The sequence below is a fragment of the Panthera pardus genome, unplaced genomic scaffold (genome assembly GCF_024362965.1).
Source record: "Panthera pardus isolate Hobbes unplaced genomic scaffold, ASM2436296v1 HiC_scaffold_16, whole genome shotgun sequence".
Lineage (NCBI taxonomy): Eukaryota > Metazoa > Chordata > Mammalia > Carnivora > Felidae > Panthera > Panthera pardus.
The window spans coordinates 80,045,579-80,060,920 of record NW_026526721.1 but is presented as its reverse complement, the minus strand read 5'-3'; the positions used below and the strand labels follow the sequence as shown (position 1 = coordinate 80,060,920).

General features: G+C 42.1%; 1 protein-coding gene across 2 annotated transcripts in view; it reads left to right on the top strand.

Annotated features, from left to right (window-relative positions):
• Window positions 1-9,666, top strand: part of KNG1 (kininogen 1) — a 28,326-nt gene extending 18,660 nt beyond the window's left edge. The window contains exons 7-11 of one of the 2 annotated variants that reach the window (XM_019463448.2): window positions 570-742; window positions 5,534-5,641; window positions 5,759-5,845; window positions 7,281-7,358; window positions 9,436-9,666. In XM_019463448.2, the coding sequence (XP_019318993.1) occupies window positions 570-742; window positions 5,534-5,641; window positions 5,759-5,845; window positions 7,281-7,358; window positions 9,436-9,516 (527 nt within the window). In that variant the 3' untranslated portion in view covers window positions 9,517-9,666. The remainder of the gene's footprint in view (window positions 1-569; window positions 743-5,533; window positions 5,642-5,758; window positions 5,846-7,280; window positions 7,359-9,435) is intronic. The other variant, XM_053903555.1, reaches the window with a different exon arrangement.
• The last annotated feature ends 5,676 nt before the right edge of the window (window positions 9,667-15,342 follow it).

The window sequence follows — 15,342 nt, the reverse complement described above, 5'->3', positions numbered from 1 at the left end:
AAATGGGGAAAGCTGCATCTCATTTTTGACCACTCAGAGTAAAAATAAGCCTTTCAATTAAAGATTTTTTCCCCTACATGTTATAATGGAGGGAAAGGGAAATACTGCAAGATTATGGCCAAGTCCTTATTTCTTATGTCAAGCGTCAGTTTTTCTCATCCTCAGAAGATAGTTGTATACATTTCCTGATGAGAAGCATGACTGAAGCTGCCTGCTCCCCGGAAAAATAGGACTTACATTTTTCCCATAGAGAATCTTTCCTTTAAGTTAAGCATTGCTTTTTGCAGTTTCCATGACAAATGCAAAAACTTAGGAAAAGTACAGCATATCAATTGAGCCACTAGTGTCTCCTGATTGAATGTTTCCCCTAAACACACTTGGCTCTGAGAAGAGGAAAAGAGGAGAGGCAGTAAGGTGAAGGTCAGACAGACAACCTCCACCCACTCACTCCTGGGCCTTGGGCTGTCATGTGATCCTCTGTAAATGACCCTGCAGGTCATGTGCAGGGGAGGTAGTAGGATACACTTCTCCTTCAGTGACACGCTGACTTAAAAGCTGATTTTTTTCAGGAGAGGATTTTATAGAACCGCCTCCCAGTATTTGCCCTGGCTGTCCCAAAGAGATACCTGTCAACAGCCCAGAGCTGGAGGTGGCTCTGAATCATTCCACTGCAAAGCTTAATGCAGAGAATAATGGAACGTTCTATTTCAAGATTGACCACGTGAAAAGTGCAACAGTACAGGTCTGTAAATTATGCTACAAAAATAGTGATCTTATAGCCGATGTGTGAATGGCTTACTAATTTTACCACTGTCCTTGGCTCTGCATTGAGAACCAGTGTCACGGTGAACAGGATTTGGGAGATTTGAATTTCAAGTCCCAACCTCGCTGCATTCTTTGTGAGTGATCTTGGAAGAGTCACTTAGAACATTTTCTCCATTTTCTCTCTGTAAACGATAGGGGTGAAGATCAAATAAGAACATATATGTCAGTCACTTTTCAAACTCTCAATCGCTCTCTAAATACTAGCAACTATTCTATAATTAACAAAATTCAGTGCTAGGAAAAGCAAGAGTCATTCTTTGCCTTTCTGGACTCATCTCTCACTGTGGCATCACTTTGTGCCTTGGGCTCAGCCCCATCATCTGTCACTGCCCAGGCTGTCTTCACCCTCTCACCTCCAAGTCGTTTCTCCCCTACCTGGGGGACCCTTCCCTCCTACAAATGTACCCTCTGGGGATTCATCTCTCTTTCCATGCCCTGTCAATAAAGGCAAAGGAGTGTCCTGGTCCAGGGGTTAAGAGACCCAGCTTTACCACAGCACCACCAATGTCCTCAGCAACCCCACAGCCAGCCACTCAGACTCACTCAGCCCTTGTGGCCCCATCTGAAAATTGAGTGCCTGGATTAATAGATCCCAAATTCCTTCCACTCCAGCAACCTATGACCAGTGTATTCATGAACAGAGTCCTATGGTAGACCTCAAAACTGGCTTCTGTAAATACCAGCTAAAGAAAAGTCATCAAAATAAAACCAAACTGTTACAGCAAGCCAACATGATCTTTATAATCTGGTGAAAGAAATATCACTAAAAACGAGCTCATACTTTTGACTTAATAATTGAATTTCTAGAAATAGAAACTAGAAGTCGTCTTTATGTACAGTGATATTCGCTGCAGCTTTAACAATAAAAGCCAAAAAGAAAAGGTAAACTGTCAAAATGATCAATAATACAGAGGTGATGAAATATGTCTGGCATGCCCTTCAAATGGAGCAAATAAGCAGCAGCTTAAAGTATCTTTCTGAGGCGCTCTTGGCGTGTGGGCAATGACCCGTGTTAAAATATGCAGTGGAAAACAAGAAGCCATAAAACTGAACACACATTCATCTTTGAAAAAGTACAGAAAACAGGGGCGCCTGGGTGGCTCAGTTGATAATGCGTCCGACTTCGGCTCAGGTCATGATCTCAAGGTATGTGAGTTTGAGCCCCGCATCAGGCTCTGTGCTGACAGCTTGGAGCCTGGAGCCTGCTTCGGATTCTGTGTCTCCCTCTCTCTCTGCTCCTCCCCTGCTCATACTCTGTCTCTCTCTCTCTCTCTCTCTCAAAAATAAACATTAAAAAAATTTTTTTTTAAAGTACAGAAAACAATGCTGAAAAGAAACAGGTGCCTCACACTATTCACAGTGGTGGTTTTTAGGTGACAGCCCAATGGGCTATTTATTTCCATCCTTCTAATTTCCTGTTTTAGTTTTTTTTTTATAACCCGAAGAAAACCCCTAAATGAATGGTATTAAAGTGAATCAAACCTGACCCTTTGATCTGTCTCCTACTCAGGCACTTATTCCTGCCCCCCCGCCCCCCGCCCCCATGTCATTACCCTCTCCCTGGTCTCACTGGCACGTGACCCACACCGAATTCACTTGGGGAAGATATCAATCTGTGCTACTCCTGTTTGTCACCTTTCCTTTGCAATTTACATCTCCGCTTCCCTGTGAATGTCCCTTATTCGTAATGTTGTCGTAGTAGCACCGTCCTCTGCCCTTTATTACATGCCAGAGGTCTGCTGTCAGGGAGAGAACCACTAATTCCCAAGCACGAATATATAGCCGTCTTAGTTGTTACAATTCTCTCTGTAAATTAGCACATCAACGTTCTAGCGTGTATGCGCTAGATGTATGCAAGGATGCCAGGGAACACCACCAGGTAATGCTGTGAATTGAAGGGATCCCACATCCCTTCTTTTGCCAGATCAATTGGGAATGTTGTGAAAATTTCAAACTTAGTTGTAAGAAATTAATCTTTGTTGCTGTTTGCCTTGAAAGAGAAGAATTTGCTCATAGATCTTCGAGGCACAGCCTTGATGGAAGCAGCCAATTTACTAAAACCCAGTTTATCATTAGGATGACGTTGCTAAGAGCCAACCTCCAAATGACCAACCTGCCAAGTTGCTAGAGATTTATTTTATGGTTTTAGTCTTGCCTTGGCTTTGCATGTTTAGTCCTGTTTGAATGCATGTCCATTTCAAGCTGGTGTCATATTTCAGAAACTGAGAACTTCTTAAATCCTCTATTTTTCACATGTGAATGGCTGTGGTTTCTGTCACATGCTGTTTGTTTTGCCTCACCCCTGCTGCCGCTGCCATCAGTGTTCCTCCCTGCCTCTGCTCAAACGAATATACGTCAAGGATCTGTGTGTGCACATTAAGGAACTTCTCCTTTGACAAAGTCCTAGAAATGTCAAGGGATATGTATATGTCTAAGACGAATCAAATTGCCAAATTACAAAAACATTGGCAATTTTGCCAATTTACATTCGCGTCAACTGGATATTTAGACACTGATTAATGGTCTTGAATTCTACTCCTACCAGCAGTAATTGAGGCTGCATGTTCCCCACACCTGGCCAACACCAGGCATCATCGCTGGTTTTCATCTTTGCCAACATGGGAGATTAAAAACGATGTTGCATTGCTTTTTTAAGGTGCATATCCTTGGTTACTAATGAAGTAAATGTTTTTTTTCCAGGACAAATGACCATTTTAACTTCTTTTCTGAAATATCTATTCACGTCCTTTGCACATTGGTTTTGGCGCTGGGCTTTATATTGATCCTACATCATATTTTTCCCAGTTTGCCTTGCTACTTTGCTTACTGTGATTTTTGAGAATCAGTTTTCATTTCTGTATAGTCAAATTTAGACAGTTTTTTCCTTCCTTTAGGTTTCCTTCCTCTGCTTTTCACCTAGGAAAGACCTTCCTCATCCTGAGATCTGATGAATATTTACTTATATCTTTCTAGCTTGTTAATTTAATTTTTAAAATGCATATGGAACTTATATTGCTATATAGCGTTCTCCACTTTAAGAGCAAAACTTGGGCAGGATGGATTTAAGCAGGAAGACTTCTGATAAGAATGATACTTGATGATGATGGCAATATGGATGTGACCTTGAGGCCCTCAAACAGAAGGTCCTCCCCTCTGGACCCTGATTAAAGTTGGGTCTACAACTGTGGTTTGCATTATATGTTGTCAGCTTTCTAAGGCAACATCACATTGATCAACCCTAAGGCTAAAAAATTGGATCAAAGTATACTCTGAAATGAGCAAGAAAATTAATGACCACCAAAGCATAGACTCTAACACTCTCTTAGAACCTTCTTCACCACTTACACATACACTTGGAGTTTTAGAAGTTAAATATTATATTCGTCTTAAGATTTTAACCATGCTTACCCAACAAGACCATGGCAGGAAAGAGGGAGGAGGAGCTTTAGTTCTTCCTACAATTCTGCTTTCCTCACCTGCCTCCCATCATGCTTTCCCCATGTTTTTACAAAGTGTAAGGAGACAGGGAAGCTGTTGACATTTGCTTTTATAAAAATTGGATTCTACTATCACTCCATAACTTCATTTTTTTCACTAAGGGTCATCCCTCCAGGTCAACAGATATGCATGATGTATTCTCTTAATGGCTACATAATCTCTCTCTCTCTCTCTCTCTCTCTCTCTCTCTCTCTCTCTCTCTCACACACACACACACACACACACACACACACACTTAAATACTAGAATTAAATACCAAATACCTTGGTCTAGAAACCACACCAACTTTTCAATACCTAATAAAAACATTTTTATACCATGTATTTTTCAAGAATAGAATAAGTATAGGATATGACATTTTAAAATGACTTAAAAAGCCACACTTGGGACTTGGTTAAAGTCAGAGTGGTTTAAAAACATGATTTTATTTTGTAAATAAATTGTGCTTCTCCTAGACTGAAAAAAAATTGGGGCCATAAATTGCTTAATGGAAGACAGCATTGTGTAATGACTAATGCTGTTGATAGAGATTAAAACAAATTCTTGGGGGTGCCTGGGTGGCCTCAGGCGGTTGAACATCTGTCTCTTGGTTTTGGGTCAGGTCATGTTCTCATGGTTCGTGGGTTCAAGCCCTGCATTGGGCTCAACACTGACAGCGTGGAGCCTGCTTGGGATTCTCTCTCTCTCCCTTTCACTGCCTCTCTCTCAACATAAATAAATAAACAAACAAAAAAAAAAACCAAATTCTTAATATCAAAAAGAAAGAGAAGGAAGCTCAAAAATGCAAATAATTTTTCTAATTCCATAATTTCTATTGTGGTACTAACTCAGTATTTCTCAGTATTTTCAAAGAAAATGTTTAAGTTTTTCTTCCTACTTTTCTTAGATTCCATTACAACTTGCACCCTTGAGTCATTCATGAATTTTGCAGCGGTTGAACAATAAAGCTCAGAAAAATATAAAAATAGAAATTACAGTTTGATTCCACCCCCCATTAGAAAAGGAAATGAGACTAGCCATTAGCCAAATATTTTTCACATGCATACAGATTGAAAGTTTTGTTGTCAAACATTTGTACTTTTCTGTGCAACTCTCATTTGGTCAGTATATAATTCAAATGGCAATATTCTTCCCTAAAAGTCCTTAGGGTAAAAACATATGATTTATTAAACAATATTAATCAGGCTCCTCCTTTGTGCTAATCTTCCAGGTGGTGGCTGGAAAGAAATTTTCTATTGAGTTCACAGCCAGGGAAACCACGTGCTCCAAGGAAAGTAATGAAGAGTTGACAGAAAGTTGCAATACCAATAAATTTGGAGTGAGTAGTAACACAACTGTATACTTGTTCCTTGGAAACCTTTTTGATGTGTTATACTTGTTTAAGCATCTCATGAATAACACTGTTCTCTCTTTTGACTTCTGTTTTCATGGATAGAAAATTCTAGACTGTAAAGCTGAAGTTTATGTGATACCTTGGGAGAAGAAAATTTACCCTACTGTCCACTGTCAATCACGGGGAGAGGTATGATTCTCATTACAGTCAGCTTGGGTCAATGTTGCTCATTCTGAAGTCCTATTTGGGGGTTGGAAATAAACCATTATTTAAGTGAATTGGGAAACTATCTTCTTAAATTGGGGAGAACTCTCACATTTCTGTGCTGATCTCTTTATGGCTAGAAATGAGAGCAGCAGCCCTCTTAACTACTTGTCACGCATTGTCAGCATCCCATTGTCAGTGCGTACTCTCTTGGCAAAGTGCACACCCTGCTGGGAGAGTTGACACAAGCTGTGTACCTTCGAGGAGAGCCTGAGACGAGGCACAGCTCTCCAGTGCCCACTGCTAATGTCTAAGGAGCTCTGGAGAAATGCAGATCTCAGCCCCACTCCACATCTACTGACTCAAAATCTGCATTTAACATGATCGCTATAGGATTCATACCCATGTTCAAGTTTGGGAAGCACTGGTTTGCATCGTTTTTTTAATTTGTAAAAGATCCCTGGGAGGTAAGTGAGACTTTCCCCATTGTCAATGTTATGATACTAAATATTACAAAGATGCTGAGGTCCTAAGGTGAATAATAACAGTATGAAGTGCATCTCTGTCCCAGACTCTGTAGTGAGAGCCTCACACATATTTTCCTCCTGACACCTCTATGAGGCAAGTGCTATTATTATCCTATTTACAGATGGGAGAAGTGAAGCCAGCGATGCTTGGATTCAAATCTAGATCAAATAAGAACCCACCCTATTCACTGTCATGCTGATAACTAGTAGGGTCTGACTGGTGTGACACCCAAAACCATGCTCTTTGCACCGCCAGACATTGCTTCCAACCATCACATTCTCACAGGTAGTGAAATTGTAGGTAGAAATAACCCACAAGTCCGTATCTTCAATGCATTCGGCCTCTTCTCACTCTTTTTCTGACTTAGGTTTTTGCCATGTGTATGTACGTATATAGCCTAACACAAACATTATGCAAAGACTGCATTTCAAGCTTGTGAACATGTCCTAATGTGTTTCAGTCCAACAAAGTCATTGTGGATATACACTCCCTAGATATTCAGCTCATAAAAGCCCACATAGGACCTTTTAGGATAAAGACAGTAATTGTGCTAAAAGAAACAGTATCGATGAATAAATAATGTGTTGTGGCGTATATAATCATAGACTTAGAAGGTACGCTAGAGATCATGTAGTTCAACCACCAACTTTTCCAGATGAAGAAAAAACTCTCCAGCTTAGATTATTAAGAACAATACCTACAAATTATAAAATCAATCAAAAGAGGAAAAAATACTCATTTCATCCTCTTTTCAATATTAATATAGTGTTTAAAGTCTGGTAGACTTGCCCCATTGTAAACCAAGATAGCGTTGCCGAGATTCAGTCCCTTCTGTCTTCATTGATAGTATGGTTTTCACAGTAATGCATTCATCTTAATATTTCCTGTTTAGACCACATTGATGAAAAGGCCTCCAGGTTTTTCACCTTTCCGATCAGTACAAGTGGAGAAAACAAAAGAAGGAACAACTGTAAGTCCACCCCACACTTCCATGGCATCTGTACAAGATGAAGAGCAGGATTCAGGAAAAGAACAAGGACCCACTCGTGGGCATGGCTGGGGTCATGGAAAGCAAATAAAACATGGCTTTGGCCATGGCCATAAACATGAGCATGACCAAGGCCATAGGCACAATAGGGGACGTGGCCTTGGCCATGGACATCAAAAACAACATGGCTTTGCCCATGGACATCAAAAGCAACATGGCTTTGGCCATGGACATCAACAGCAACATGGCCTTGGTCATGGACATCAACAGGAACTTGACTATGATCTTGAACACCAAGGGAGACATGGCCTTGGCCATGGACATCAAAGGGGACGTGGCCTAGCCCATGGACATACCCATGAGCATGGTCATGGCCATGGAAAATATAAAAATAAAAGAAAAGACAATGAAAAGGACAATGGTTGGAGAATAGAGCATTTGGCAAGTTCTTCTGAAGATAGTACTACCTCTTCTGCACAGACACAAGAGAAGACAGAAGGGCCAACACCCCTCCCTCCCCTAGCCCAGCCAGGTATAGCAGTTACCTTGCCTGACTTTCAGGACTCAGATCTCATTGCAGCTGTGATGTCTAACACACCACCAACTCCCACAGAGATTGATGATGATTGGATCCCTGACATCCAGATAGAAAAAAATAGCCTTTCATTTAACCTGATACCTGACTTTCCAGAAAAAACCTCCCCTAAATGTCCTGGACGCCCCTGGAAGCCAGTTAATGGAATGAATCCAACTGTGGAAATCAAAGAATTTCATGATTTTGATCTCTCTGATGCTTTGTATTAATTTATGCAGCCATGAGTCTTTCTTTAGCATGTCAGCATTCCTTCCCTCCACTGTCTAAATATCTTGATACAATGCACTGAGAGCCATGAAGCTTCAGAACAGCCTAGAAAGAAGGGGTGAGACTCCCAGTGGGGACACCGCCAATCTCTGGATGACATAAAACTGTGTGCAGAACCCTAAATCCTCTCTGGGACTTCCTCAGAAGTTTTCTTAACTAGCACAGAAAACGGACAAACTGATGTGCCTTATGGCCTGTGGCAATTTGCTTTTCTGATGACGAGTGTGTACCTTAAAATGCATGCCATCGATTTTCATACAAAGATTTGTGACATTCTGAATAAAGTGTGGCATCTGATCCCTGAGCACAAGTGCAAATAAGGGAAGTCAAGAGACTGAATGCTGAATTTCTTAATGGGAAAAAAATAAAAATAATAAAACCTCCAGAGGTTATAAAGAGGGACAAGAAAGAAAGCCAGCGTGGCCAAAGAGAGGATAGGGCGGAAGGAGATGAACTGACTTTCTGTTTCCAGAAGGGCTAGTTACATTACTCCCACATGAAAAATCTGTCCTGATAAGTCTCTTTCTGGGTGACAGTGTTTCCTGTAAGCCCATAATCTCCGTTTAGTCATTAAGGAGCCTTTGCAACAAGGCTTTCAAATAGGAGTTTTCTGCCTGTTTATTTGTTGTCCAGACCACATCGAGTAATCCTTAGTTTTTAGCAGCTCTGAGTTTAATGATAAGGATGGAAAGCAGAAGAAGGAATATAGAGGCAGGCTTGCCAAGGAAAACCTTTTTTTAATCATTGACAAGGGAATATCATAAGATGTGATGCAAATTTCATTCAGAAATTTTATGAGGAAATTCCTCTCTGGCCTCCCTTTATGATCAGATCATCTTTTTGCTGTGACATTGAAGGTACTGATTTTTGCAGAGGAGAACAGTATGATCAATGTGATTGTCTCCAAGTGCCTTATACCACGAGGAGGCATTTATTTTCTAAGCCTTGCTATGCTTTTGCCTAGGGAGACAAGATAGGGGTTTAAACGGCTGCGCTTACTGCGGATGAATGTGTCTCTGCTACTTCTATTCATTGGATGCATTTGAACCTCCGAGTTCTTATTTCATTTCAAATATCATCTGTACTTTTAAATAAAGAACCGATGATGTCAGGAAAAAGTCTCGTCTTGTCAACTGGTGGCTTCACCTTTCTTTTACCGAATGATAGCAGATTAACAGAGTTTTACTATACTTACAGAGGCATCTAAGGCCCTGCGAATACATGGGCCGACCTCGGGAGGCAGGGGCCGAGCCAGCAGCTGGGAGTGAGGTCTCTTGACCAGTGGGCAGAACCTTCACGCCTGGCCCAGTAGCCCCAACAACCCCTATCACCAGCCCTGCATGGAAGGACAAGAAGATGGGATACAATTTACAGAGAAGAATGCCATTTTACTGTTCTGTTGCTGGGTGAAATAAAGTTCAGTCTTGATGCTCTCGTTCCTGGTGGTCTTCTTTTGGCCACACCGTCCTCAGCAAAGCCCAGTGGGTGGGAGAGCCAGTGCTATGGCTCTGCCATGGAAACTCATAGCCCAACTCTAGAGCGTCCTTGCTAACCGGGGCAAGAATCCTTTAAGTGAGGCTTTGCTAACCAAGACCTCCTGATGGGTGCTCAGTACAGGGTTAGCGGGTCAGGTTTCTACCAGCAATCTGAGGACTCTCTCTCAGCCTCCCCTTCCTCCTCCTCCTGATTCCCAGCCTAAACCTAAAGGTAATTTCATTTTATTATTGGTTTTTATGATCCAGATAATTATCAAAAAAGAAAGAAAAATCTTTTGTTAATATGCTACCAACTTCTTATCAGAAAATACCTAATTTCAAACACCTTTTGAAGAAAGGTAAAATTATCATTTTGGTCTGAGGAAAGGAGAAAATAGGAAGCCAGTAGAATAAAAAGTGATAAAGGGGCACCTGGGTGGCTCAGTCGGTTACGCGTCTGACTCTTGATTTTGGCTTGGGTCACGATCTCATGGTTTGTGGGATCGAGCCCTGCATCGGGCTCTGTACTGACGTTGAGGAGCCTGCTTGGGATTCCCTCTCTCTCCCCTCCCTTTCCTGCCCCTCCCCCACTCATGTGCGCATGCTCTCTCTCTCTCTCTCTCAAAATAAACATCTTTTTAAAAAGCAATAGAGATTTTAAATTTTCTGTACTGAATGGATCGAATGCCTGTTATAGCCATTTACTGTGCTAGACCATTTCCTTTTGGTGTGTGACTTAATCCTCATGACCACTCTGAGGTCCCCGTGATCACCTTTCTTTCACAAGGAGGAAACTGTAGCTCTCAGTGCCCTGCCCAGGGTCACACAGTCAATATGTGACGGAACTGGCATTCAAACTCGGAGCTTTTGAACTGTGCTACACCATGTTATCAGGAGGCCTTATTATCAACATCGTCATTATAAAAAACCACACGAAGATAACTTCTGATTCCAGGATGATCACTATCTCAATCCCAAACCCCTTTTTAACTACTTCACCGTGGCAGGTGCTGTTTGGAGTCGGGCGGCAGGCCTTGGCCGTTTTCCACATGTTTAGCATGAGGTCCCAAGAAGAGAAGTTTTAAAAGACAAATCCTTTCCCTCAGAGAGCGTACAATCACATTGGGCAGTCAAGACTAATGCACATAGAACAGACATTTAATCCAAGCCACGATAACTTGGGGAGCAAGGCAGGAGCTTGACTAATGTGATAGGAAGCCGTGCGGAGGTGGAGAGGCCAACGTGGACAGAGAAAATGAAGCCTGGGTGGGAGTTTCAGCGAGGTCAGCCATGGAGTGCCTTTTACATCTCTTGAGCTGAGATGGGCCGAAGAGTGTTTAAGACCCATTATTGGGAAGATTCTGGAGTGCACAGATCAGAGTGAGACCAGCTGGACTCAAGGCAGTCCCCCAGCCATCTCTAGTCTGCCATGCCGTAATGCAAGAATGACCACTCGGGGCTGTCACGTAATGCCTACAGTTCTCACTTTACTCAGCAACATCAAGTAGGTCCACTTTGGACATTTTTAAAGATAAAATATTCATGAGTTTCCTGTGACCCAGCACCGACCTTTTACGCTTCTTGAAATTTCTGCGCCTTCCTCCCACTCCTGAGCCAAAGGCACACCCATGTTTTTGACTTCGGCTCTGGAACCACATGCTCTTTGGCGTGGGAACTTCCTCTTGCCCAGTCCACCTTCCGCACGTTGTCTAGGCCTAGCAGCTCAGGCAGGATGCCCTTGTTGGCTTTTTACGCCATCGCCCATTTCCTGCTTCTCAGCCTCGTTCCAAAAGACTTAAGGCTGGCTGGTCTCATCCCGGGATGTCCTGCACACATGCTCCAGCCCCTGTGCTGCTGCTCTGTGCCCTCGCCTCGTGGGGAAGGCCAGACCTCCCCAAGGCCCCTGCAAGGAAACGTGAGAGGATCCAGTAGACATGATACCAACCCACCCTTTGAAAAGTCCCGGTGTCTTTCCCTGGAGTAAGTCCCTCCAAAAGCAAAATAGTATGTCAGCACCTTCTGTTAGGTTATTTTCCTTCAGCCTTCATTTTCCAAGAATCTCCATTTGAGCACCATTCTGTCTTTTGCAAAAGTTTAACTGGAGGGATTGCCCAGTGTATTCACATGGGAGACAGTATGCAAAGCGGTTAAGGATCAGAGTCACACAGTTAGATGGCCTAAGTCCAAAAGCTGCAATGTATTCAATTTCTCAAGACCCCAGTTTCCTTATCTGAAATATGATGTTAATAATACCCTCACATCATAGATGTGTGGTGAGACTTAAAGCAGCTCATTCCTTTAATTGGCATAATGCTCAGCACTTGGCAAGCACTCAATAATGGGCAGCTCTCAGGGGCACCTGGCTGGCTCAGTCGGCAGAGCCCGCTGCTCTTGATCTCAGGGTTGTGAGTTTGAAACCCACGTTGGGTACAGAGATTACTATAAAAATAAAGGGTAACTATTATTGCATTACTAGGGCATACACAATATATTATTTTTAGAGCTTCCTTATGGGGGAAAATGTTTTGTCAGACAATGAGGGGTGTTGAACACAGCATACATCCCTTTCTACTCTTGGAGCCATAGCCAGGATGCCAAAGTTGTAATCGACTCATATCAGGTGCCTGGTAATATCTAGTCTTTCATGTCAGATTCCCCAGGTTCTGAACCTTGGCTTCATGTTAGAATCACCTGGGGAGCTCTAGACAATATAAGCCCAAATCTCCTGAGTATCACCATTTTTCATACGTTTTCCATTGATTGTAATGCATCCAATGGTAAGGACAATTGATTTAGGCCCTCTCTGTTCTCTTTTTAATCTTAATTATCCAGTTTTACATTGTTCTACTTTATTAAGTCTTTTAAGTCTTTTTGAAAACAGGAGGGTTATGAAACCTACAAGGGATGGATGGATGGATGGATGGACTGATAGATGACTGTAAGTATTATATACACTAGGATTGTCACAATAAGAACAGACAGTTCAAGATGGGTATAAGTGGCATCTCAAAAACTGACAAACAAATTACTTACTAAGTATGAAGAATGAAGGACAAGAATAACTAAAAATGACAAAAAGTTTTCCAGTCTAGCATGCCTAAGGGGATGGTAATGTCACTGAGGGAAGTAAGGAAATGGGGAACTGGTCTGTGGTTTCCAGTAACTCACAAAGAAATGGACTGACCCAAAAGGCACATAATTTAAGATATTTCAATCTCTGAATAAAGATATGAAATCAAGGGGTGCCTGGGTGGCTCAGTCAGTTGAGCGTCTGACTTCCGCTCAGGTCATGATCTCACCGTTCGTGAGTTCAAGCCCCGCGTCGGGCTCTGTGCTGACAGCTCAGAGCCTGGAGCCTGCTTCGGATTCTGTGTCTCCCTTTCTCTGCCCCTTCCCCACTCATGCTCTGTCTCTATCTGTCTCTCAAAGATGAGTAAATGTTAAAAAATTTTTTTAATAAAAAATAAAAAGGATATGAAATCAATACACAAGTGGAATGTAGAACACTACTAAGTCCCACCTCAGATTACCTCATTTACTCTGATATCTGTGGCCCCTGCCATATACACAGGGGAGTATCATTAGCTACTCCTGGACGAAGCTTGTGGAGACTGTAATCACAGGACTCCTTCTAGCAAAAAGAAATAAAGAAATTATTCTCTGAAAGCAATCTTAGCTTCTATTTCTACTAGTGAACCGGAAGCCCAAATCTAGCAAAAGCCCTTTGATACAACAGCTTTCCTGTCTTTTCTCTGGCATGTGAGGATGGTATCATATTGAGTGTGTGGAAATCACACTATTTTATCATGGCTATTAAAAAATAGATAAGGGACGCCTGGGTGGCTCAGTCGGTTGAGCGTCTGACTCTTGATTTCGGCTCAGGTCATGATTTCATGGTTTGTGAAATCCATGATTTCAGCGCTGACCATGTGGAGCCTGCTTGGGATTCTGTCTCCCTCTCTGCACGCCCCCCGCCCCCCCCCCACCCCCCCACTCAAGCGTGTGCACTCTCTCTCTCTTTCAAAATAAATAAATAAACTTCAAAAAAAATCGATGAAATAGGTACACTTATGATGAACACTAAGGTGTAAAATTGTTGAATCACCTGAAACTAATATAACACTGTATCCTAACTATCCTGGAATTAAAATTTAAAAATTTAATAAAATAAATTGGGGCGCCTGGGTGGCTCAGTCGGTTAAGCGTCCGACTTCCGCTCAGGTCGTGATCTGGTAGTCTGTGGGTTCGAGCCCCGTGTCGGGCTCTGTGCTGACAGCTCAGAACCTGGAGCCTGCTTCGGATTCTGTGTCTCCCTCTCTCTCAGTCCCTTCCCTGCTCCTGCTCTGTCTCTCTCTGTCTCAAAAATAAATAGTTTTTTAAAAAGCTAAAAAAAATTTAAAAAGTAAAAATATTAAAGAAATAAAAATTTAATCAAAAAATAAAACTAAACTAAAAAAAAAAACAAGATCCTGCCGCTCCCACACTTAAAACTTTACGCCAGTTTCAGTTTACGAAAAATAATACTAAAACCCCATATCGTTGTCTCCAAGAACCCCTGTAACCACCTCTCATATCTCAAGCCACTCCCTTCTTCATTCACAGTGCTCTAGTGACAAAGGTCTTCCAACAATTCTCAGAATTGAACACACTCTTTCACATGTTAGATCCTTTATACTTCCTAGTCCCTTTTGATTTCATGAGTTTCCCCCGCTCTAAGCAAGGCAGCTGCCTTCCCATGCTTTAAGTCTTAGTTATAATTTCAGAGAGACTTTTCTCTGACAGTCCTATTCACCAGCCCCCATGCTCATTTTGTCTTTAAACACAACACCCCCCACTATTTTTCCCTTCAGAGCATCTGGGACTATCTGTTAAGATTTTGTGTCTTTATTTCAAATAACTATTTGTTAGTGTTTGATTGATTGATTGATTGATTTTATTGTTCAAAAACGTCAAATGCCTGCTATGTTGCTTTGCTCTAGGTCCTAGAACAATAGCAGTGCATGTCCTCATGAGCCTTACTTTCTAGCAGGAGAGATGGCAAATAAGGGAAATGTAGCAGAGTTAGAGAACGTACAGTTGGGAGAAGGTTTGACGGGGTGAGTAGGATGGGGTTTTCTAGAGAAAAGAGACTTAAGCGTAGACTTGAATGACACAAAGGAAAAGTTTGGAAGCCCTGAAGGAAAAGCAGCCCACGCCGTAGATTAAGGGCTTGGGTCCTATATCTGTGATATGCCTATAAACACCAGGCGGAACTATTAGTAAGTAGCTGGGCATACGTGTAATGCCTAATGGGAGATATGGAGAAGGTGTGGCAGTCAAGTGTAGAAGCAGTGTGGTCACTGAAACTGAGTGTAACTTGCCCAAGATAATGTTTCAGGGGTGGGGGGGGGGGTGGTTCAGGGAGGGATCTAGCTGAGGGTTTTTGTTTGTTTGTTGCAGAAATATTAGAGACCAAGTGGCCATACAAAAAGTATCAATCGGTAACTGCCTTTGTGTTTTGACTTCAAGTCTCTGACACTTAGGATTCTCACTAAATGGAAGCATACGGTTAACTGGCAAAACTTCCCAGCATAGACAACGAGGAATTTTTATTCTAGTATTTATGGCTTTGCTCTCCTTCCAGAATGAG